The 26,049-nt window shown below is 23.1% G+C and overlaps 8 protein-coding genes across 8 annotated transcripts; 2 read left to right on the forward strand and 6 right to left on the reverse strand.

Annotated features, from left to right (window-relative positions):
• Positions 1-724: 724 nt before the first annotated feature.
• PVVCY_1202350 (AP-3 complex subunit delta, putative) lies at positions 725-4,977 on the reverse strand (the record flags this gene model as incomplete). The annotated part of the gene is made up of 3 exons (XM_008625244.1): positions 725-966; positions 1,064-1,283; positions 1,372-4,977. 3 exons carry the CDS (start codon positions 4,975-4,977, stop codon positions 725-727), a joined length of 4,068 nt encoding a protein of 1,355 aa, XP_008623466.1.
• Positions 4,978-6,152: 1,175 nt separating this feature from the next.
• Positions 6,153-9,674, reverse strand: PVVCY_1202360 (conserved Plasmodium protein, unknown function; the record flags this gene model as incomplete). Its single annotated transcript, XM_008625245.1, has 1 exon — positions 6,153-9,674. One exon carries the CDS (start codon positions 9,672-9,674, stop codon positions 6,153-6,155), a length of 3,522 nt encoding a protein of 1,173 aa, XP_008623467.1.
• A 789-nt stretch (positions 9,675-10,463) lies between these two features.
• PVVCY_1202370 (tyrosine--tRNA ligase, putative) lies at positions 10,464-11,895 on the reverse strand (the record flags this gene model as incomplete). Its single annotated transcript, XM_008625246.2, has 3 exons — positions 10,464-10,657; positions 10,766-11,473; positions 11,604-11,895. 3 exons carry the CDS (start codon positions 11,893-11,895, stop codon positions 10,464-10,466), a joined length of 1,194 nt encoding a protein of 397 aa, XP_008623468.2.
• A 1,036-nt stretch (positions 11,896-12,931) lies between these two features.
• PVVCY_1202380 (26S proteasome regulatory subunit RPN10, putative) lies at positions 12,932-14,285 on the forward strand (the record flags this gene model as incomplete). The annotated part of the gene is made up of 2 exons (XM_008625247.1): positions 12,932-13,021; positions 13,125-14,285. The coding sequence occupies 2 exons, from the start codon at positions 12,932-12,934 to the stop codon at positions 14,283-14,285; spliced, it is 1,251 nt and encodes a 416-aa protein (XP_008623469.1).
• A 1,300-nt stretch (positions 14,286-15,585) lies between these two features.
• Positions 15,586-19,027, forward strand: PVVCY_1202390 (conserved Plasmodium protein, unknown function; the record flags this gene model as incomplete). The annotated part of the gene is made up of 3 exons (XM_008625248.1): positions 15,586-15,799; positions 15,940-16,224; positions 16,482-19,027. The coding sequence occupies 3 exons, from the start codon at positions 15,586-15,588 to the stop codon at positions 19,025-19,027; spliced, it is 3,045 nt and encodes a 1,014-aa protein (XP_008623470.1).
• Positions 19,028-20,030: 1,003 nt separating this feature from the next.
• Positions 20,031-21,175, reverse strand: PVVCY_1202400 (proteasome subunit alpha type-6, putative; the record flags this gene model as incomplete). The annotated part of the gene is made up of 3 exons (XM_008625249.1): positions 20,031-20,386; positions 20,626-20,976; positions 21,100-21,175. The coding sequence occupies 3 exons, from the start codon at positions 21,173-21,175 to the stop codon at positions 20,031-20,033; spliced, it is 783 nt and encodes a 260-aa protein (XP_008623471.1).
• Positions 21,176-22,012: 837 nt separating this feature from the next.
• Positions 22,013-23,329, reverse strand: PVVCY_1202410 (coenzyme Q-binding protein COQ10 homolog, mitochondrial, putative; the record flags this gene model as incomplete). Its single annotated transcript, XM_008625250.2, has 5 exons — positions 22,013-22,156; positions 22,427-22,492; positions 22,672-22,707; positions 22,830-22,949; positions 23,132-23,329. The coding sequence occupies 5 exons, from the start codon at positions 23,327-23,329 to the stop codon at positions 22,013-22,015; spliced, it is 564 nt and encodes a 187-aa protein (XP_008623472.2).
• Positions 23,330-25,030: 1,701 nt separating this feature from the next.
• On the reverse strand, positions 25,031-26,049 carry PVVCY_1202420 (ras-related protein Rab-18, putative; the record flags this gene model as incomplete). Its single annotated transcript, XM_008625251.1, has 4 exons — positions 25,031-25,367; positions 25,461-25,599; positions 25,715-25,780; positions 25,986-26,049. The coding sequence occupies 4 exons, from the start codon at positions 26,047-26,049 to the stop codon at positions 25,031-25,033; spliced, it is 606 nt and encodes a 201-aa protein (XP_008623473.1).

Below are 26,049 nucleotides of genomic sequence, written 5' to 3' on the forward strand. Positions count from 1 at the left end.
TGCAAAAACTGAATTTCTTGTTTTCGTATGTAACTTAAAACTTAATTAAAATTTGCAATCCATCATAATTCATACAAATATACATGCATGGTAATATTTTTTAATTATATATTTTTCCTTTTTTACATCCATATAATTTTAATTTTTAATTCATTCTATAAAATATACACCTAGGAGTTTATTTTATTTTTTTTATAATATTAACTATATTTTTATTATAATTCAAATATAAAATACTACTTTGTTAGAGATTCATTTTGTAAATACTTGTCGTGTAGGGAATGTATAAACTCACGGGTTCATAACAAAGTTGTGATGTTTTAAATGTGGATAGAAATATGAGAGATGAATTGGGTTGATCATATATTTTATTTTTCTATTTTTTAATACTATAATATGTGTAATTTTAAAATAGTTTATAATTAGTGTAAGGGTAAGGAGGAAGGAATTATAAAAAAATAATAATAGAAGAATAAAAAGTGTAAAACCAAATTAATCAAAACATGGTTAGTTAAAACAACTGAAAATATATACATACCATAATCTGAATATTAAAAAAAATGAATTTAACAAATTAAAAAAAATAGTAATATTTTTAAAAATAAAAAAATTGCTATAATGAGAAAAGGGGATATATAAAATTTAGAGGGGACTAAAAATATTTTTTTTTTTTTAAGACAAAAAAATATATAATAAATTTTGTGTAATTAATGTTGGATTAGTATTATGAAATTAAGTTGTCGATGTTAATTTTTTTTGAAAATAAAGCAGCTAAATAATAATTTAAGTAGTCTATAAATAGGTTATCTTCTTCTTGTAATGAATTTAATAAATTTATTTGAATATCAATTTGGTAAGGGATAAGATGAGTTTTATTTTGATTAAGCTCATCCTCTCTCTTTGAGTTTCCATCTTTGGCATGCTCTATTTTTGTATGGTGAATATTTATTAGTAGAATTAGGCCGTCTGTAGTTGTAAAGGGGTAAAAAAATTGTGTATATAATAGACAAATACAAATTTAATAAAAAAAATGAAATAAGTTAAAGATGTATAAATAATTTACCTTGGTTGTCGACCCTTTTGGTGCATAGAATTATACGAAGATCCGAGATATCATTATTTTTTTTCAAATTTAAATATGCATTTTTTATGTTAAAAAAAAACATATTTATATGTTCAGACAAAAAAACAAAATAATTAAATACAACTTCTCGAACATTTTTCTCTCTTTCCAAGCATATTTCATGAGTCATGTTTTGCAATTTTCCTTTTTTTTTGTCAATCTAAAAAGGTAAAGCGGTGAGTATAACGGTAAGTAAAATGGGAGAATGTGAATGTGTATATATGCAGCATATGAAGTAGCCAAATTACCTTCTTAAACTCATCCACAGACAAAACAAGCGGGGCCATAGGAAAGTAGGGAAGGGTGATATTTGGAATTTCGTAATTTTCCATATTACATGAATAATTAATTATTAACTTAATATAAGTTAGTTGTGTAGATATTTTTATTGACATGGTTAAACTGTCAGTAATATTATCAACAATTTTTATAACTTTTTTATTTGTATATATATTCTTATTGGGACTATCTCCTGATTGAGCATCATCAATGGTTTGAATTTTTTCATTTAAATAATTTTCATTGAACTTGTAAAAATAACTTTCTTGATTATGTACCAACTTAAATTTTGTTCCTTCGTTAGTATTAGTTTTATATTCAATTATATTTGCCGATAAAGATAAAACAAAATTATTTATGTTACTTTCTTTAAAACAATCAATATAAAGATGTAAAATGTTATCATGGGTTATATAATAATATAACTTAAAGTGATTATTAATATGAGCAAGGAATAATAAATTATTTTCTTTCAAAATGGTACTACATTTTTTAGCTTTATCTAATAAAGTATCTAATTCATTGTCAGTAGTTGGCGGTTTAGATATTTTATGAGGTTTATCAACAGTTTGAAGATTTGATGTTTGATCAGTGTTTTGCTTATTAGTTTGTAAAAAAAAAGAATCATTATATTTAAATGGAATTGAATAATTAAAAGATGTTTCTACATTTTCTACTTCTATTCTTGTATCAAAATAATTGTAAAAGATAGATGTGTCTGTAGTTTGTTTACTATTTACAAGAGCCAATATATGTTTTAAAATTAATGATCTATCCAATGTTTGTATATCATTTTGTTTAAATATTAAGTAATCTATATATTTCTCTAACTTAGATAAATATAAAAAAGATAGATTAGAATAATTTTCATATTGTGAAAAGAAAATAAAAATTTTGGTTATATTCCATAATATACTACTAGTACTAAATTTTATAAAAAATAAATATAAAGAAAAAAAAAATATATTTAAAAAGTTATCACTTTTAAATTCTTTTATTTCTTTATATGTTTCTTCTATATATATACTTATAAAATTTATTAAATATTCAAAACATTTTATATTCATGTTATTTATATCAGTATATCGGCTTGTATTATCTTTGCAATAACTTATTTTATCTTCCATCTTTAATATACTTATAATATATTCAAATAAATCATATTTTTCCAAACATTCATTATGGTTATTAAAAAAATAATCAACTTCATTTTCAATAGTCTCATTCAAGTTGTAAATACTAACACTTGTCAGGGTTCCCTTTTCAACTCTTGGTGAATCACTAAAATTATGAATAGTGCTATTACTTAGGTTAGGAATATCTTCATGCATTTCTTTATTATAGCTATCTAATTTGTTTTCTTTAATTGTTTTTTTATTTATTAAAGGGATAGACAAATTATGTTTTGTATTATTTTCGATAGTATCAATGGATAAACTACTGTCCCCTATTTCTTTCCTAATTAATATTGTACTAATTAGAAAATTTCCATAAGTAATAATAAAAAGTGAACTTAAAAAGTTTGTAGATATGTGTGTGTTAGATAGTTGAGAATTAATTTTACGTATTTGATCTAATATTTTAATATTTGTTCCATGATTTTTAAGACATAAAATATAAAATAAAATAAAAATATATAGATTAATATTATTTAAATCTTTTAAATTATTTTCTCCATAATTTAATATTACATTTATATATTCATCTAAATATTCTTGATCATTATTTTTATATATATATGCAAGTATATTATAAATAATATTTTCAAAATTATTTTTATTGATTAAAAAATATAAAATATATAATAAATTATTTCTTAATGTTATATCTTTATGTTCAAAATTATTAAATATATGTCTTGAAAATTCTTGTATTGAATTATATTTTACAAACAGATTATATAAATCTGGTACTGCAAATATAGATCGATATAATTTTGTCGATATATATACAATATTTTTATCATCACTATATAAATATTTTAATAAATGTGAAAAACAATAACATAATAATATATCAGTTCCATTTTGTACATATCCATTCTCTTTATTCAAATTTTCACTTTTATTTAAGCTTCCTATTTGTTTATAACGATCTTCATTATCTTCCTGTCTGTTCAGAATATTTTGGTTCATTTTTGTATTATTTTCTTGCTTGTTCATATTTTTTTCATTTATTGAAATATATTTCTCTAAATTAATTTCCAAATCATATGTATTTTTATAATTAAACAAAATAAATTCAAAACATTCATAAACAACACTTTGTGCTTTATTTGTAAAAAATATGTGAATAATTATAGAAAGAAATTTTTTATATATTCGATTCTCATATTTTGTTAATTTATTTATAAATTTTATAATTTTTATTAATCTCCAATTGTCTATTAAATGTAGACGATCATTTAAAATATTATAAATAAACGGAATAAAAGAAAGATATTTTTTTAAATATATAGGACTATTTTGTTGAGTTTTATCATTATGTGTATGTTCATTATTTTGTATAAATTCTGAGCCCTGTTTTTTTTCTTTTTTATCAGTTTGATAGTTTATTTCTGTCCCTATATTTATGTTACTACTAACATGTTTGTGTGCATTTTTTTTCTCTTGTTGTTTTTCTAATGTACAAAAAATTTCAGCAAGGATGTTAATAATTAGACAACATAAGGATGTATTATTTTTTAAAACATAATCTGGTTCTTCATTATTTAAAGTATCATAGGATGGGCACTCATTATTATATAATAAAATAAAATTTTTTTTTATAAAATCGAAAAAGATATGTAAAATATCTAGATTACAAATAACAAGCCTATAAAAACTTATTATACTTTTTTTTCTTATATACATAAATGAACTATTTAATAACATAAATATATCATTATATAAATTATTACTCATTATGTCGGTGCAAATATTGCTTATACTATTTAAAATTAATGTAGTATTAATAATTTTATAATATTTTTCTATATTATTATTAAATTGAAAATGAGATGTTCCATTTTCTTTTGCTACAAAATTTGAACCTGATGTTACAGTAGCTGTAGAATTTCGAGGTCCTGCATTTGAATTTGTTCCGTTATTTCCATAATTGTTATAAGTATTTGCTAGCATAGTAAGATTATCTTTAATTATGGATGTACTTATATTTGTTAATGAGTTTAAAACTCTTGTTTTTGTCCCCAATGGTGTGTTAGATATATTTTCTTTATGTAATTCTTTTTTATATAAATTAATTAATAAAAATATAACATCTTCATTATCATTTACATTATTAAGAAATAAAAAAGCTCGTCTTTTTAATATATATTTATTGCATGTTAATATTTCTATTACTGAAAAGTTATACTCTTTATCTATTTTTTTCCCAAACATTTGAAGGTATAATAATTTTAATAAGATAAAGGACTTTTCTTTGATTACATTATTAAATGGAAATATTTTATCATTTTGTTTTTTTTTTTCTAAATCCTTTAAATTATTTATACATATTTGATAATTCCTTTCCACATTTTTTAAGCTGTCATCTCTTTTTATGTCTTTAATTAAATCAATGAATGAGTTGTTCATTTTTGTTATTCTAAATTGTACTAGCTTTATTATATTATTTTTTTTTTTTTTAATTTCAAACTTTAGTAATTAAAAGGTTTGGCAAAATAATACTCGAGATTTCCTCTTTTTATTAAATTTAAATCCCCTCCAGGCTTATGGAAGAATATACACTGATGAAAATACATAATATATAAAATGTTCAACTCTATATATTATTATTATGTATACACAGTTCTAATAGAAACAACTACTATCGGATATATACATAAATTTTTATAAACATGTTCTAGGGAAATAGAAAAAATATATATATACCCAGCTATTTATATACCCTTTCATTAATTAAATCTTTATATCTTTTGTGCTATCCCTACTTACACGGATTAAGGAAAATGATAAAGATATCATGTTTTTTTTTTTATCTTAAACATGTAAGTAATATTATATATATAGTAGTTTATATTTTTTCCATTAATTTGGCTATTTTAATAATAATATATTTTTACTTTTTAAAATTTATTTTTGATATTTTGTTTAGTGTTTATATTTTTAAGAACGGTATGCCGCACTATATATCACATACATATTATGCATATATAAAGCTATAAATTATTTTGCATTTTTGAAGTTTCTTTTTTTTTATTTACATGTAACGAGTTATATTGCTTTTATTTAAATTCTTTATAGCCAAAATAAAAAAAAATGTTAAACTTATTAATTTTGTAATTTTTGAAAAGTTTATGTAAATGACACATATAAAAACTAAATAGTGTTATTTTTATATTTGCCATTTATCCAACAAAAAAAATAAGTTAGTAGCCTCTTTGAGATGGTACTAACCCTATTATCAAATTTACATGCATGTTCAGGTTATGAATACATAGAAAGAACATGTGATGACACACTAAAATAAAAATAAAAAAATACAAATAAAAAGAAGGAGGAGATGAAGAAACAAAAGAAAAAATCTAGAACCTTCTTAACCTACTAAAAATGTAATAGCAAAATAATTGAACACACACTCGTATGTTCTACAACCCTATGCAAAATACATAAAAGTAAAAAAGTAAGCAAATTCTACCTCATAATACTGGGTATGGGCTTTTACTTGAATATAGTTTAATGACAAAAAAAAAGAAACAAATATGTGTGTATTATACACATGCATATTGCATTGTATATAGATTATGGGCTTATGCCCAATTTGAAAAAATAATGAAATAAATTTTTTCCATTAATTTTTTAGTGTGTGATATATAATCGGTAAATCCACTATGTCCTCCTGTTTTAGAAATAGAAACATAAAAATTGTTAGGTTGATTATAATTTTGATCAAGCAAGTCTTTATCTTTATTTCTATTCCTTTGTTCTTGTAAATATTCATAATTAGAATAATTCAAAAAATTAATTTTGTTTTGTACATATTTATAATTCTGTATGTCCATATAATAATAATGTTTTATCTCTACATTTTTATAATTAATATATTTTAAAAAAAATTTAATTGAATTATAATTTGGGCATATAATATCATAATTATTTATATGTAAAATAATATTATTTTTTATATTCTCATTATTTTTTATATCCACACATTTTTTAAATTCCATTTTTATATTTTCTTTATTTGTATATATTTCAGTATATTTGGCTGTTATATTATTATATGGACATATATAATATAACATAAATAAATTATTTTGAAATAAATTATTTTTCCAGTAATATTTTGTATACCGTCTTTTACTCTTACTTATATTCAATTTTATTTTCTTTCTTAAACTCTTTCCATTTTTGTAATAAAAATATGGATGCCAACCTAGTGTGTGCAATTTATTAACATGTTTTATTGGGGTAGTCTCATTATCGCCCTCTATTTTCAGCCTATGATGAGGGTATATTTTTTTTGTGTGTAAAACTTTCAAACTGTCTTGATCTATATTTTCTTTATTTTTTAAAAAAAACTTATTTACTTTGAACTTTCCAAATTCTAAAAGTTCAGAGTTTACAAAATTATTATTTATGTCTGTTAAATTATTAAAAAGGTCTAACATAGGATTTATAAAAATTATATTTTTAATTATTTTTTTTACATTATTTAATATATAACCTCCTAATAATCCACTATTCGAATAAAAATACATATACATATTATTTGTATTACTTATATTTTTATATTTTAAAAAATTTATACAATCTGTTAAATCGTTTAGTGCTTTTATTTTTAAATGTGCTTTTCCTTTAAATTTGTTCATTTTTTTGTTAAATCCACCTGAACCAGTCAGGTGAAAATAAACTATTACAAAATTGTTTAATAAATAAAAATAATATTCATCCGTATAATTACAAATATTTAATTCTCCATAAAATGGATATGCATTTATTATAGTTTTACTTGGGCTTATAAATAATGGTAAATCATTTTTATATAAATTTGGAAGGTCAAATTTGTCCATAAAAGAAGGGCAAGCTAAATATAATTTTTTTTTTTTTTTTTCATTTTCAAACTTTTCATTTTTAAACTTTTCAAATTTATTAACTTTGTTATGGTAATTGTCTTTTTTATTGCTATAATTTTCATTTATCTTTTCAAAAAAAGTTGTATAATCTTCTTCCTTTTTATTTTCACAAAAAAATATATTATCGTTGTCTTTTATTTTATATATAAGTGTTATAGGAATTAGTTCACCACCTGAACTGTTAATAAAAATATCTTTTATAGCGAATTTTTTTTTTTTTTGAAAAATTTGTTCCAATTCTATATCGTATACAAAGCTATTATTTGTTGCTTTAAAATAGGAATTAGAGTGGTATCTATTTTTATGTATATTTTTTGGAAGAGCCAAAATACATTGTCTTAAATTTATGACCAATCTAATATTATTAATAAATGTGTTGGATATATGTATATTTAAAAAGTTATTATAAAAATTATTATTCATACCAGATTGTATATTCCCTTTTTCAATGGGTAAATATATCATCTTTGTTTTAGGGATAAGTATTTCTTTTCTATTCTTATTTTGTTTCATTTTTTCTTTTTTTTGTTTATGCTCTTTATTTATTTCATCTTTAAAATGGTTAGTAGCATTATATGACTCTACATTTTTCCTAAACAAATAAATTATGAGCACAAATGGTTTTAAAAAGTTGCGATATAAATATAAGGCTAATCCATATCTTGTCATATCAAAATCTTGTATTATACAATCATCAAGAGTTACTAATTTTTTTATATATTTATCTATATTTATTTCGATTTTTTCGGAATATATATTATATAAGGGTAATCTACACACTTTGGATTTTTCCTCATTGATATATAAGCCATCTTTTGAAATGTGTCCAATTTTTTTTAGTTTTTTTATTTTTTCTACATTTTTCTTTTGTATAAGATGGTTCAACTCTTTGCAACTCATATAAAATATGTGTGTAGTATTATTTCTCCCTTTTAATATAAAAATTATATGATTAAAAAAATGTTCTAAAAAACATTTTCCATGTAAAATTTTACTATTCATCTGAATTAGATTGATAAAACAATTCAGACTTTTTTTATTATTACCCTCAACATTGACTAGGAATAGTTTATTATGTAAATGACTACCACTTAGTAAAAATATAATTTTTTGATCTTTGCTCTTATATAGATTTAAAAAATATTCTTCATTCTTTTCTTCGTATATCAAAATTTTATCAAAAAATGAAAAGTTTAAAAATAATTTACTACAACGATATTTTTCATTCATTTCAGTGCTTAAAAAATTTATTTTATTTTTTAGTTTAATATATTCTACATTTTGTATTCCATGTTTTAAATAATTGCAATATTGTATCATTGGTAATGCAGGTTTATGTAATCCTTCTTCCCCTTTTTCATATTGATTATAGGTTTTATCATTTATGTGGTCTATATTTATATTATTTTTTCTAAACTTGTCTATAAGATCGTTATCAAAACAGTTTCCCCCTCTAACTTGATAATCATCTTTTCTATTTTTTATCCATATCTTATATTTTCTTAAACAATTTTTATTAATTATTTCATTTTGATTTTTACTATAATATATATATTTTTTCCTTTTAAGATTATTTCCCACTACACATTCATTAGATATATCTTTTAGAGCATAATTTGGATCTATATTATATAAATGTGTGTCGTTAATATAAATTGTCCCTTTATATGAATAACATAAATTTAAAGGATAATCACTTTGTTCAACTATAAATGTAAATAAAGAATTTGTATATATTTTCAAAAATTTTATACTAAAATTGGATGGGAATATACCAACTATTTCGGAATTTAAATTGGAAATGAATTTATCTTTTTTTAAATCATTAATTGATTTATTATTTTGATAAAAATAATTTAAATTAGTCTTAAATCGTCTCTTAATTTTTTTTCTACATATCATAATATATTTGTCTGTATTTATTTCAAAATATAAATAATTATTTATAAATATTAATTCTTCTTCCACATTATTTTTAAAACTTATATAATTATTTCTTAAAAATTTATGAACATCATTTTTAATTGTATCGCTATTTTGTTCAATCTTTATTTTATAGCTATTTACAGCTTTTTTTATCAAATCTAAGTCTTTCACTGATTTTGTGCTCTTTCCAAATTCAAAGATATTCTTAATCTTTTCAACATTATGATACGAATCGGTAATTCGGCCAAATATATAATTACGAAATTTCATTTGACAAAAATAAATACATACATACTGAAATAGGTTTGGGCTACACAACTAAAAAAAATATGAACGTCATAATAAATAAATTGACAAAAAAAAAAAAAAAAAATAGCTAGCTGATGAAAAGGAAAAATTGAGAAGAAAAATATTTTCCTTTTTGTAACGGAAAAATGTTTCCCCCCTTCATTAACACTTTTTACTATTCATATTGAATATATAAAATATGAGAATTATTTAAATGTGTAATTTTTATTTAATAGTTTCTACAACTACATTAATTATTTAATTTTATAGAGATCACTATTTGCAATGTTATAAAAAAAAATTATGCACGTATGCATGTAAAAAAAATACGGTTTAAAATATGGCTTGGTTTAATTATTCCGATACATATATATACAATACATATATGTATATATATTATTTTTCTAATTTTTTATCAGTAAAAAAACAAATAACAACGAAATAAAAAATAGGAAAATGAAAATCTCAATTTAATTTTAATAATATATATAGTAAAAAAAATAATTTCCTTTTCAAATTTTGTGGAATTATTATTGAATAAAAGGGGAAAGGATAACACGCATTTTTTAAAGCATGTAATTAAAATATACAAATATAAAAGAATAAATTATTCCACATATTGTGCTTTAATTTAGTGAAAGTAATGATAAAAGTATATATAAATGGGCATAGTTATAGAGTGTGGATTTTTTGAATTTCGGGAATATCCAACTTAAAAATAAATATTTTAAAAAAATTGAATACTTAATAAGAATTAAATATATATATAAATCATTTTGTTACTTTATATTTTTTAATTTCACTTAAAAGCTTTTTGGCTTCCGCATTGTTTTGAAAATGATCTCTCACGGGTTGTAGCATTTTGTTAATATATAATGCTACATTGTCTTTTAAATCTAATGGGTGTATATCCCCACGGATGTAATCTTTTTCCATTTCTTCGATTGTTAAATATAGTTTATCTCCTGCAAATAAATAGAAAGAAATTGCACATGAATATGTTTATTTATGTAAAAAATAAAAAGTTCAAATGTAAGCATAGGAGTAGTTGTAAATTTTGTTAATATGGTTACCTCCGTTCTTTTCCTTCCTAGTCAAGTTAAACTCTTTATAACGTGGGAAAATTATAGTTTTTGCATATGCAAAAATAGGATTATTTTCAATTACATTTGGAGGGCAATAGCCTTTTTTAATTTTCCTATTAACATCGGCTTCATTATCGTCCATAAAAATTGCAGAGTTTTCATCTGACTTTGACATTTTTTCTTGTCCCTCTAATAAACCTGGTAACATTCCATGAGATAAAATGACAGGTTTTTTTTTTATTTTTTTTATGTCACAATATTCTCTAGCTAACATATTTACTTTTCTTTGATCTGTCCCTAATTGGCAAATATCGACATTTAAAAAGAATATATCTGCACATTGCATACATGGATATAAAATTTGAGAACAATAATTATCTTCTCCTTCAGTTCGTCCCATTATAGTTAAACATCTTTTAATTCGATTAATATTAAAACTTCTTGATATATCAATAACTGTGGACCAATATTTATCCGGGTTTTTATTTATTTCGTCACTAGCCCACATAAATTGAACATTTTCCATATCCATACCACAACTTTTCCATACTTCAATAAAATATTGTCCAACCTTTTTTATTTTATTTAAATCTCCAGACATTTTATTATTAAGTTGAGCGAACCAATCACCAATCCAAAAGATGAAGGTACATCCATTGTTGGTTAGTGTGTTTACAATATGGCTTTTCAGTAGTCCTACAAATAAAGGGGAAAAAATATATTTTTTAGAATTGTGCAATAACAAATAAGTCATGTATATCTTATCAGTGATTTTTCTATGGGACATGGTCATCTAGCTATTTTTTTTCCTCTTTTTTCTACTCACCTTGAGCTATGTGCATGCGGCCGGATGGTTCAAAGCCATCATAGCAAATTAGCTTTCTTTTTTGCAAAAGTTTTAGTTTTAATTCTTCGGGTTGAATACATTCAGAAGCAATTGATATGATATCATTGTATCTTTTTTCTACTTCTTCATCATGTATTTCTTGTGGTACCTTCACTTCAGTTTCATTATCCTCCTTTTTAATATTAATAGTTTCCATTTGCTTATAAAAAAAATATTTACTTTTATGGCTAGCCAAATTGAAAAATGTTCTCGTGTTCAGAATTTTTAGCATCCAGCTGTGCCTTTTTTTAAAGTAGCAAAAGTAGGAAAATTAAAATAACAAAATAATGCAACCCCTAAGTGATATATATTTATCTTGTGAAAATTTTTTAAGTGTGTTTGCTCTTTTCTTTGATGTTACGTTTAAATAAAGTGACGAAGATAAAGCAGATTATACTAAATGGTAATAGGAAATTTTTATTTGAAAAAAAAAAATTATAAGCTAGTTCAAAAAAATTATTAACAAAATAGCGAATAACTATAAATGGTAAATAAACAGAATAAAATAAAATACAAAATTATATGAACAGCAATAAAAATTAAAAATAATAACAATATATAAATAATATATATTTTACTAATGTATGTATGGTATATTGAGTAAACGACAGTATGGGATTTATATATGGGCACAAAATAAGGTATATGCATTATTATATTTGAAAAAAAAATATAAAACAAGGAAAGAGGGTAATTATTATTAAGTGGTATTATATACATATCAAAATGCAGCTTAGAAAAAAAAAATATAAAATGCGCACAAAAAAAAGGAAATGAATGTGGGCTTTATTTTATTTACAAAAAATGAATTATGAAAATATCTTATTAAAGTTGATAAATTATGAACATAGTAAGATGAAAATTAATATGCATAAAGAATGCAAAAAATGTTTCAACTATTTTTAAAGCTTAAAAAAAATTAAAGAGAAAAAATATATAAGTTTTAATAATAAATGTATAACATATAATATGCATAACAAATGGTATATCATACATAGTTAGTAAATTACATAGGTTATTCTGTTTTGTAAAATTGTATTGAATTTTTAAATAATTAAACACCCTTCTAACCTAATAAACTAATAGTATAATATATGCATATATATATTTACACATTTTTTTATTTATATATCCATATTCTTCTTAATAATTGTTCGAAAAAAAATATAAATTTTTAATAGCAAAAGAGATAAGTGTGTGTATATACTATACACATATAAATGTTCTAAGATATTCCAATTTTAATATTTATTTTTTTGTCTACGAAAATGAGTAATATTGAGGCGACGATTATTTGTATAGATAATAGTGACTACAATATGAATGAGGATATTGTCCCTAACCGATTTATGTCACAAGTAAGTTGAAGTTTGACACTTATCATGATAGTCTAGCTTATTAATTTAGTAATATATTCCAAACTGATGTGTTTAATTTTTTTTTTTTTTTTTTTTTTTACAGATTGACTGCGTAAATGTCCTATGCTGCAACAAGACGAGTATGCATTACAAAAATAGCATAGGTGTGTTAGTTATGGCAGGTGATGGGATAAAAGTAAAAGTTTCATTAACAAATGATATTGGTCAATTATTGTCATGTATTCATGATATAAAAATAGATGGATCATGTGATATAATTAGGAGTTTACTTATTGCACAGTTAGCTTTAAAACATAGAGTAGATAAAAATTTAGAGCAAAAAATTATAATTTTTATTGGAAGTCCTATAGAAGTTAATGAAAAACAATTAATAAACACTGGGAAACAATTAAAAAAAAATAATATATCTATTGATATAATTAGTTATGGAAATATAAATAAAAATAGAGATAAATTAAATAAATTATTTGAATCTACAAATAATAATGGAAATTGTAGAATTATAGAATGTCCTGAGGATGAAGACAATTTAAGTAAATATGTTTTAAATAAAATTTTAAGTAATAGTAATTTTAATATGAATAATTTAGATGAAGATGAGCAACTGATAACTGCAATGGAATTATCTATGAGTACTGCCAATAATGCAAGAGATGGTACAAACACATCTTCAAATAATAATACACAATCGGGAAGTAATATAAATTCACGAAAAAATCCAAATGATTTGCCAACTATTCAGGATATAGAAAACATGAAAGACATTGATAATGAGTTAAAGGAAGCCTTATTATTATCTTTAAGAGAATATAATGAAAAAAATAAAACTGATAATGAAAGTCAAGGTGAAAATATAAATAATAAAATAAATTCGGATTTAAAAAATGGAGAAGATATTACAATAGTTAATGAAGAATATAAAAATGTTTTTGATAATGAAAAAAATGGTTTACAAAAAAAACAAACGGAAGAAAAAAAAGAAAATGAAAGTTATGAAAAAGTTTTTAAAATATGTAAAGATGAAAGTATAGACGATGAAAATAATAAATTTCAAGTTAATCCAAATATTTATGCTAATGCAGAAAACGGGAATAACAAAACAAAGGATAATAAAAATGCTTCATCAATACAAGATACAAGTTATATCTCTCAAATATTAGAAAAAATCCCAGGAAATTCAACTAATCTACTTGATAAAAATTCAGATACAGAAAAAGAAGGTGACAATAAGGATTCCAAATAATGTATATACTAAATAGTTTGATATAGTTACTCTAAATTTATTTCGATTTATTTTTCATTTCAATTTTGTTGCTTATGTTTTTTTTTTTTTGGGGTGAAGCACGATCACCCTTACTATATTATTATTTTCTTTTCACCTCTGGAGAAACAATTATCTCCTTGATGCTTCCGTACTCACCCCATTTATACACATACACATGCACAAATCTGTGTATTTACATTTTTCAATAAATTTTTTTTTTACTTAACACGTTTAAATTGCCTTTTATTATGAATACCTTTGTTGGTCTGTTACGACAGTTGTGATGAGAAAGTTTATAAAGTTTAGAAAATGGTATTCGTTCTGCTCGATTTTTGTACATTCATTTTTTTTCAAAATTTTTCATTGAGCAGTTGAAAATGGTGAGAGAAGATACGAGGTAACATATTTAGGTAAATATATGGGAATATATATTATGACTTAATATGTTAGATACATAAAAATAAAAAATACAAAGAATGTATAAAATATATATCAATGGTATGTACATAATAACTATATTATGCTTTAAGAGAAATAGATATTTATTTATCTACATATTTAGAATAATATATGGTTTTTCCTTTTGTAAGATAATGTAAAAAATGGTTTATAAAAAAATTGGATAATTTAAGTAGTATATATATTGTATAAATTTTGTGGCGGATGATTATGCATGTGCGATATTCCCTCGAATGTTGCCCCAGTAAACTTACAAACATGGAAATTTAATATTATTACATATCATCAAATTATTTAACTTTTACATCATACTTATTTATTTTATTTCATTTTATTTTTTTTTTATTTTTTTATTTTTCATGAAAAAGAGAAAAGAAGAGCCCCAGATTTGTAAACGATTATTTTGTGATTAAAACGGTAAACTTTTTATTCTTTTTTTTCTTTTTTTTTTCTATTCTTTTTTTAGTATATATAAAAAATAAATATTATATATATAATGGTAAAACTGTAAAAGATTTTTTTAAGTTGGCTAGAAATTATATAACAAACAAAAACAAAAGGGAAATGCCCATACCCCTAAAATCTAAGCAAAGTTAAAAACGACAAAACATACCATATGTTCTCTGACTAATATACATGGGTACTTGAAGATATACACATTCGAATGTATTCGAAATTAATTGAAAATAAGAATGTACAACAATAAAATACGTATGCATATGCATATATAAATATATATATAATTTGTGTGACACAAACTAAAGTAGTTTACTAAAGTGACAATTAAATTCGACTGTCATTACTTATTGTGACTTCATAAATGGCAGCGAAAAAAGGGAGTAAAAAAAATGCCACCAAAAATACAGGAAAGAAAAATAATAAGGGACAAGAAAATGAAGAGGGTGGTGAAACTGATAATAATGAAATATCAAGTAACCAAAATCAAAATAACATTTTATTAATTGGTGATGATAATTTATCTTTTTGTCAGTTTGTTACTGATGCATATCCGGATTCTAATCTGTATATTGCAAGTAAGTTTTTTTTTTTTTCGAAATAAAAAAATATAAATTGTCCATACCATATGCATATAAAATAGAGGAAGACGTGTTTGTATTTAAAAGTAGGACAAAATATGACTTTGATTAATTTTGTTTTAATTTTTTTTTTAAAGGTACACTTACTGAGCTTGAAATTAATTATATGTTGAGAGATTTAGAAATAAAAAAACAAATGAGAGAAAAAAATGAACAGTTAGAAGAATCAAACGAAAATTCAGGAACAGACTTAGATACAGAAATAGTAGACAAACAAAAAACTGATCCTTTTTACTATACTAAAAAATTTAAAGAAAAATATCCAAATAATAATGTTTATATTATTTTTAATACAAACTTATTTTCTCTACGATCATATTTTCCTACTAACTTTTTTCACACCATATTTTTGATCTTGCCTGGTAATAATATTTCAACGGCCATCACGTTGACCTATTCATTTTGACCCATTCATTTTGACCCATTCATTTTGACCCATTCATTTTGACCCATTCATTTTGACCCACTTACTTTTTCCGTTTTTTTTTACCACCTTTTTTTACCACCTTTTTTTACCACCTTTTTTTACCACCTTTTTTTACCGCCTTTTATTACCGCCTTTTATTACCGCCTTTTATTACCTCTTTATATTTTACCGCCTTCTTTTTGCGCTTCTCAGGAATTTGCTACAACATAAAGGAGAAGGGACTTAGGTATAGCGACCAACTGACAACCCTCCGATTATATTATTTTATAATTTTAACGATAGTAGAAATTATAAATGTGTCTATAAAAAATGTACAAGTTCATATATTTTGGACAACAGAGAAACTTAAAAGTTTAGTTGAAAATAATAATATTGTAAAATCTGAAACAAATAAAGAAGATGACGAAAAAACTGATATAACAGCTACTTTAACGTCCCTTAAAAATTTAGTTTGCAATCCAGATGATGAAATAGATGATCCTGAAAATGCAAATCAAATTTCAGAAGAAAAGGAGCAAACACAGTCAGACAAAGATGGGGATAATTCTGAAAAGGGTTCTGAAGATGTTGGCGATGCAGAAAATGATCATCAAAACGAAGAGGAGGAAGAAGCAGATGTAGATCCAATTGAAAACGAAGAAGATGTAAACGAGGAAGAAGATGTGCATGATACTGAGGTAGATGCAAATGACGGTGAAGTGGATATAAAACTGTCAAACGACCCCAACATCTGCTTGGATCAGGATAATGTAGATACAGAAAATGATCAAGAAGAGCAGCTAGCCAATGAAGAAGAACAGACAGAAAAAGAGGAAGAAATTGTTGAGTCTGATTGGGTTGATGAATCAGATGAAACAGAAAAATTTGATGGTGAAGATAAAGATGAACTTCTCGATATATTCAATTTGAAAAATGATATTATTACAAAAACTATTTCAGAATTAAATGAAATGGAACAAAGTGAAAATGATCAAATAATTTATTTTGTTGAAAATAAAATTAAAGAAGATATCGTGATGGCAAATATGTGGGGATTCCCTCTTCTATATGAGGTGGACTTGAACAGACTCATGCGGTTCTTTAATTTTGAATCGGGTGAAAGGGAAGAAGTAGATGCTGGCGAAGAAAAAGCAGAAGTAGATGGGGGTGAAGAAAAGATGGAGGTAGATCTGAAAATAAATGCTGATTCAGAAGAGATAAGCAGCAAATTTGTGCCCATCATATATGGAAAACATTTTAGCTATAATAAATTTTTGACAAGGTGTAAATTTTATTCATTTATTTTAAATAAATCAAAAAAAATATTAATACCAGAAGAATTAGCTATTATAATGCAAAATAATATAACAGGTAAAAATTATAATATAGAAACTTATAAACATTTTAAAAAAATGTATTATTCAAATTTTAAAGAAGAAGTACAAACATATAAAACAATAAAAGAACAAGCACATCATATTGCAAACATTCGATATAAATTATATTTACATAGAAATCAAAATAATAATATGACAAAACAATATATGCCTTTTCACATTTTTCAAACTAATTTAAATATGGAAATAAAACATAAAATAGTTTTAGATGAATTATGGAAAAAAGTTTTTACACCCATACATTTTGTTCGTGCCAATGAAGATATAAATAAATATTTTGAATTTTTCATTTTTTCAAAATTTCCATTAAATAGAACAATCCATAAAATAAATAAATTATATCTTAAATTTAATATTAACAGAAGAATGCATAATGATAATACAAAATATGGTCATACACAAAATTATAAAAATAATAATCATTACCTCGGTAGTGACAATAAAAATAAACCTCCTTTACTTCCAACACCAGGAAGGGACATGTATAAAAATTCAATCTATGATCAATCTAAATATAATATGCATAGTGGTTTTAAAAAAATGAATAATATTTATAAAAATACATCATCTTATAATAATAATAATAATACAACTGGTATGTATAATAAAATGTACAGACATGATAATAAATCTCGAAATATTTCAAATAATTATGAGCATAAAAGAGACATTAAAAATAGGAGTTATGGTCGTTCAGGTGAAAATAATAGCCATAGATCGATGAGACCAAATAATACAAACTCTCAAAATAATAATAATAATTTTGGCAACTATAATAGAGGTAATCATGACAATGGGTCATACAATAATATTATGAACAAGTCATATAATAATAATCGTGGAACTAGCCATAATCATGGTCATAATATGATGAGCTATAATAATAATAAAACATCTCGAAATAGTATGCACAAGTCAGGTGATATTAGAAGAGATTTAAAAAGTATTGATGGACGAAGTGATACAAGAGGAGGAGGTGGAAGAAGTCAAGCAAGAAGTGATTTTTATAATAACCATAGATATGATAATAAAAATATAAAAAGAAGAAGAGATAATTCATTTGATAATAGACAAGATGAAGAAAATGATAATTATTCAAATAGAAGGTTTGATAAAAAAATAAGAAATAATGATTATGATATGAAATCTCAAATGAATGATGGAAAAAATCAAAAAAAATATTCTAGAAATAATACAGAAATGCAAGATCCTTATGCATCTACAAAAGATTCAAATAATGGGAAAAATTATGAAAAAAAAAATTGGAAATTTCCACCACCACCACCCAATATTCCTCCTTTATATGATGGACAATCACAAAAAAGAAACAACAGTTTTTATCATGGGAATGATGATTATTAGATATAAAGAAAAGGGTTAATCTATTTTTATGTTTTTAGGGCAGACTTTCCGAATTATCTCTCTTTTACTTTTTAAAGATAGTGTAGTAAAAATTGTACAATAAATAAGATATATATTCCCAAGAGACTTACAAATATAATAAATAAATTTGAAATGCAGAACGAATTGATTAATTAAAATGATATTTTTAAATTAAACCGTTGTTAAAATGTGTTTTTCCTTTTTTTCTGCATTTTTTCATTATTATTAATGTCACTATTAATTATTTTTCCTGTTTTTTTTTTTTTTTTTTATAATCAACTGTCTGTTCTAATTGAACATATATATATATATATTATGCATAGACCCATATTGTTTATTTTTTCAACCACGAGATAAAATAACATTAATTGTTTTTTCATTTAATTATTAAATAATAATTTATTCAATTTTTTATGAACAAAATTTTTAACATGGGGTTTCGTATTTTTCTCCATGCACATAATATGTATCCATGGAAAGAATATTTATTCCTTTAATAAATTTTAGAGAAGTTTATTTCAAAGGGTAAGAATGTTCTTCTTTAAAGTAAAAAAAAAGACTCTTTACACTTTTTGGTTTTTTTCCAATTTAATGATATGGATATATGCATGATAAATATTGCATATTTTTTTTATTTAATAAAAAGCTTAAGACTATATACCAGTTTTTTTGTTAATTAAAAATATTTTTCTAGTAAACTTGCATGTACACAAAGGATATATAAATGCGTATATGCATACATATCAAAGCATGCAATTGGTTACATATCTCTAAAGAAAAGAATGCATATTTTCATAAATAGCGCAAAATATATATGCACATAAAAAAATTAAATAATTCAAAATGAAAAATTTAATATATAAATAAAAAAGCGCAAAAAATTAAAAAAAAAAAAAAACATGAAATGTATTATTAAATTTATGAGGAAGAAAACAACATTCGTTATGATCTTATATAATCAACTGTTTTCTACATAAATAAATTAATCTCTTTCTGCGATAAAAGTTAAGTAATTGTCTATTTCTTTTTCACTTAGTTGAACGAAATTTGGATTGTTTTTTGACACTATAGCCATTTCAATTTCATTAGCTTTTAAATCAAAAGCAAGAATGGCTTGTAATGCTTCAATGGCTAGTATAATAGTATTTTGTATGTCTTCTTCTAATGTGTCTTGTTGTATTTTCTTTTTTCTCTTCTCCAATAATCTTTCTAAAATACTTATGCTTTCTTGTTCTTTGTTTCCAATAACACATGCTCTATACCCAGCACAAAAACCTGCTGGATCAAATTTATAAAGTTCAGGTTTATTCTCTTCATTCATTCCAATGAGTATTCCACCTTGAAAAAAAAAAGTGAAAAAATTTGATAAAATTGCATGACTGTTCATATTTTTATGGATATTATTATTGCAAAATTTGCAATAAAAGCTATTTTTGCATATTTTTTTTTTTTTAGCTAGCCATTTTCTTAATATTTATTCTAAATGCATGAACATGAAATAATTTTTATTAAACAAAATATTGCACACACAAATGAAAAACATATATTTTGTGTTTTTTTTTAAGCAAATTTCTTACTGCAAGCGTGTAATCTCATATAAGCATGTTGGGTAAATACTTGAATTTTATCGCAAATATTTCTACATAATGTTTCAACATTTAAATTGTATCCATTATTATATAAATATTCAGAAGCCTCGGATCTTGCTTTATAAACCATACTAAGACAATCTCCAGGCATACCAACCATGGAACATCCAATTTCATCAGATATATTATATATATTTGTTATATTATTATAATCTAATAACTTATCTTGAGTTATATATTGTGTTGCCATTTTCTTTTGAGAAATAATGACAGCGCAATTTTCTCCCTTTACACCTAAGGATGTTATGTTGGTGTTTTTAACTGCTTTTATAGCATATTCTGAAATGGGGAACCGTTTAAAGGGGAAATGAAATGTAATGTAATCAATGAATGATAATATGTAGTCATATAAATATAAGTATATAACATTGGGCATATTTGGCTAGTTCAAAGTCACCCTACCTATTTGATAAAGATTTCCATCAGGAGAAAAGATGGTTAAATGCCTATCATACATACTCTGTGATTGTCGTACCATTTTGTTCTTATTTAATTTTACTTGATATTTTTATATAACAATTTATTATTATTTTAATTTTTATCTTTTATACTAAGATAAAACATGTGAACATGAATATGTAAACATATATGTTCTTAATATAGCGGATGTGTATATAATCGATTTATTATATTATTTTTTTATCGCTAAAAAGTTAAATGGATGTATAAAAAAAAAATATATATATTCCTTAAACGGTGAATGTGTTTAGCTTGTGTATACTAGCCAGTAGCATAAAAATAAAATTACATAATTACCGTTTATATATAAATGTCAGTGTTTATTTTGATAATATGAAAAGCACATTTATTTGTTTTATTCTTGAAAGGGTACTAGCTACTATATATTCAATTTATAATGCATGGTTAATGTATAATTTATTTAATGCTTATGTAATAAATTTATATAAAATGTTATTTATATATGCACATATCGCCAATTATTTTTTGCTTATTTCTACCAATATTTTTTTAAGTGATAGAATTGAAGCTATACTAAAAACATCAGGCATATGCAAGAAAAAAACTTGTTCGTATTATTTTATTTTTAAATTTTTTTCATTTTTATTTAAATTAAAAAAAAAATATAAAAAGTTCTCATTATAATAAAAAAAAATATATGCTAGTAGTTATTAAAAAAAAAAGTTAAGGGCATAAAGGGAAAAAACATAATCCTGAACATGCATATTTTATTTTACATAGGGTGATATATAAGCATGTGCATATTTTATACATATATATATGACATATACAAATTTGTATATAAACTTGTTTATTTGTGATATTTTTTTAAAACATAAGAAATTGTTTTTATTAGTTATTTTATTTTGAAGTTGTCGAGAAAAGAATCTACATTTTTCAAACTATTAGATTTTGCTTCCTTAATAAAAGCATACAATATATTCCTTCCTAATTCGTTTATGTACAGGTTCATAAAATTTTGGTATAATTTATTTTTTAGCTATAAGAAAATAAAAATTATAGAAAAAGAGAAAAAATGTTAAGAAATATTTACATATATTACATGTACGTACATGTAGAATTTAAAAAATGTTAATAAAAATAATGGTTATTTTATTATTTTGAAAAAAATGCATAATAATTATTCCACATTATATAGAAAGATTTCCTGTCATGTGCACATACAAAAGAATGTGCAAATATTAACTCCTTATATGCATTTGTATAGGTGTGAAAATATGTATATAAGGAGGTTATATATTGAGTTTACCCTAAAATTTATATAAAAATTAACATTTAGGTAATTTTGTTTATCCTTAATATCCCACTCAGTTATCTACATAAAGACAAAAATATGAAAAAGGTGTTAAGGTCGTCAAGAGAATAAAATATATGCAATACTCATATCGAAACAACGGTTTAAACAATATATATGTGTGTGTAAGGGGTTGTATATAGGGGCAAACACAAAATTATATATAATGTAACTATTTTTCCATTTATAATTTTTTTTACCAAATGATGAAATAAGTTAGTATCATGGCTCGAAACCTGAAAAAAAATAAAATTATATATATTAACAAAGGTTGATAAAACTATAAAAATATTTCAAATAATTTTTTTTTTAATAATGTAATTATTGTAAGGTACAAGCTTTGGTAGAAAATATGTACCGTTATTGTTGTAGGATATTTATACTTAATTATTGATTTATATCTTTCCTTAAAAATAATATTTTCGATTTGTAAAACAGCATTAAAATATTCTTCACATTTATAAGTTATTTCACTGTCCTATAAAAAAAATAAAGATTACAATTATTTTGATTTTATATGGAACATATTGAATTATTACAATTTTAATAAATATTATTTAATTCATTAGGAGAATATTCAAAAAAAAATTGTGTGTGTAATATATATTTCGTCTTAAAATTTAAGTTACATATATATGGGTATTTAATAAATGTTCTTACAGTTACATAGGGTAAAAAATTTTTATATTCGTCTACGTTTAAGATTGTGTAAAAAAATATATTATTTTTACAAAAAATATCAACATTTTTTCGATAAATGATTTCCTTAGAATTTATAAATTTGTCAAGAAGTATAGAGTAACTTCTTTTTATTATTTTATTCGCAGCAAGTTTGCATGGCGCAATACCAACTATCATCTTAATAGTAAAAGAAAATACTATGCAAAAACAAAAAAAAAAACAAATTACAAGCAACCTATACCCATGCTAATAAAAATTAATAAAAAAAAAATAATAACATATACTACCTGTACTGTTCATGCATATTATGTATGCAAACGACAAACAGCCATTTTAGGCCTTAAAAAAAAAATATATAATAATAATATAGTATAAATAACTATAAAGAATTTTCAATATATCTTCCTCACATTATATATATATTATTAAAAAATATAAAAAAGAAAAAGAAGAAATGGAGAGGAAAAGTGAACGAGATTACAGAATGCGTGCAATCTCGTATTTACGATGGCGTATTTTAGCTAGCCATATAATAAATTTATGATAAAAAAAAAAAAAAAAAAAAAAAAGTTACAAAAATGGCTGTAATTTCCATTTTCCAATTCTATAATGAATTTCCTCTTACATTTTTTGCAATCATGTCACTTTACATTTATTATTTCGTTTAATATTTTGCCTTATTTTTTTTCAAAATGTGTGGCATAAAATTTTCCATTTTAGTTGGTTTTTCCAAATAAGGCTAACTTATGGAAAAGATAAGAACAAACTTTATATTTGTTGTGTATTAAATTGGTATCACTATATCTTCTTTAAAAATACAGTCTATTTTTTCCTTTTTATAAGCATATATATATTTACAAATACACATATAAGCACGTAAAAATGATATACAAGAAAAAAAAAAAAAAAAAAAGGAAAACGATATACATTAATATATAAAATTATACAATATGTAATTTTTTACAAAGAATTTCGAATGATTATAAAAATAGGGACTTGTTATAAATATAGCAAGTTAAATATATATAATGCATTAATAACACAAAAAAAAAGAGAGAGAATCTTAAAACTTAACACCAATTATATTATTATGTATTACCAAAAATCATGCGGAAAAATCGAAAAGATACAAAAATATGTATAAGATGAAAATTGCTTCTATTCTATATCTGCTTATATTAATAATGTAGTAGTGGTAGTAATAATTTGTAATCCTAAAGTCATAAGGCTTGTCCCCTATATATTTGTTGTTTATTATAAATGTGTGTATATCCTAACTTCTCTTCTGGTTCTTCTCCATTTTTTTTTAAATGATGCACAAATGTATGATTATGTACAATTTACAAGCATTATAATCAAAAAACAAAGGGGGAATAAAATAAACAAAATAAAAGAACAAATCATAAAGTGTTCAAATAGGTGTATAATATAAATAAAAAATATATTTGAAAAGATAAGCAAAAAATATGAAATAAAAAAATGCCATATATTATTTTCATGCATATAAAACATACTCATATTATATGCACATGTGTGTATATATTAAAATGGGGTATTTATAATATTTCAAATGTTTACGCTCTCTCTCTTTGCATTTTTTTATAATTTTTTTCTATGTATATAGAAATTCTGCAAATCTGGCATTTTATGCATGTATATATACATTAGGAAATCGGGAAATAATTATAATAACAATATCAAAATATTAGGTATTAGTAGTAGGTGTTTAAAATTTATATAATACATATGTTGTGTATATGCCAATGTACATATGACATATATGCAAAATACCTCTCGTTAGTATTGTATATATCAAAAGTAGTTTAAAATTTTCTAGCAATTATATTAATATAGTAGATGCGATCGATTTAGCAGGTTCTAACATACACAACTGACTCTACCTTCATCTTTTTTACCTAGTTTTAAATTTTTTGTGACAACACTTAACTCAAGCAATGAGGGATTGTTTAAAATTTGCTGTATTAATTCTTCAAAACAATATGTTATATTAATATCATTTTTTGCACTAGTTTCACAAAATAGCATATTATTTTCGAAGGCAAAATTTTTTCCTTCATCTTTTGTTACTTCATGATTGGGTTTATCAATTTTATTTGCTACAAGCATTTTGATCGCATTTTTATTTGTTGAGTATTTATCAATTTCATGAATCCATACATCTAAATTTTCAAAAGATTCTCGAACAGTACAATCGCTGCAATAAAAAAAAAAGTATATGCACCCATGTATGGACTGATATATGTAGTAATATTTTATTTCATTTTTTTTTCATTTTATTTTGACATACTATACTAAAATAATTGCATGAGCATTTCGGTAGTAGGCCGAGGTGAGGGTTCTAAACCGCTCTTGACCTGCTGTGTCCCATATTCCAACTTTTATCGTTTTGTTATCGATTTTTAGATACTTGACTTTGAAATCAATTCCTGTAAAGAAGAAAAATAAATATGAATCCATATGCACGTGCATGTATTATTAGTGGTAGTGGGGGTAGCACATTGCCATAAGTTGAAATTTTTTTTTTTTTTTTTTAATTCAAACCTATTGTTGATAGGACTTTCTCTTCAAACTGGTTATCGGAATATCGGCATAGTATACTACTTTTTCCTATTATTATAAAAATCGAAAAAAAAAAAAAAAAAAAATGTAATGGAAAAATGTAGCGGAAAATATAGAAGCATGCATACAAACGATATTTATTTAAGATAAACTCTCTATTTAAATAAACAGATTAGTAATAAAAAAAATAAAAAAATATGTAAATTTGTAGGGGGAAATAAAAGAATGGGATATAGCATAATAAGTTACATACCTACACTGGAATCTCCTACTAATAATAACTTCAACAAATAATCGTATTTATTTTTATTTTTCAT

This window comes from Plasmodium vinckei (assembly GCF_900681995.1).
Source record: "Plasmodium vinckei vinckei genome assembly, chromosome: PVVCY_12".
In the NCBI taxonomy this organism is placed as follows: Eukaryota; Apicomplexa; class Aconoidasida; order Haemosporida; family Plasmodiidae; genus Plasmodium; species Plasmodium vinckei.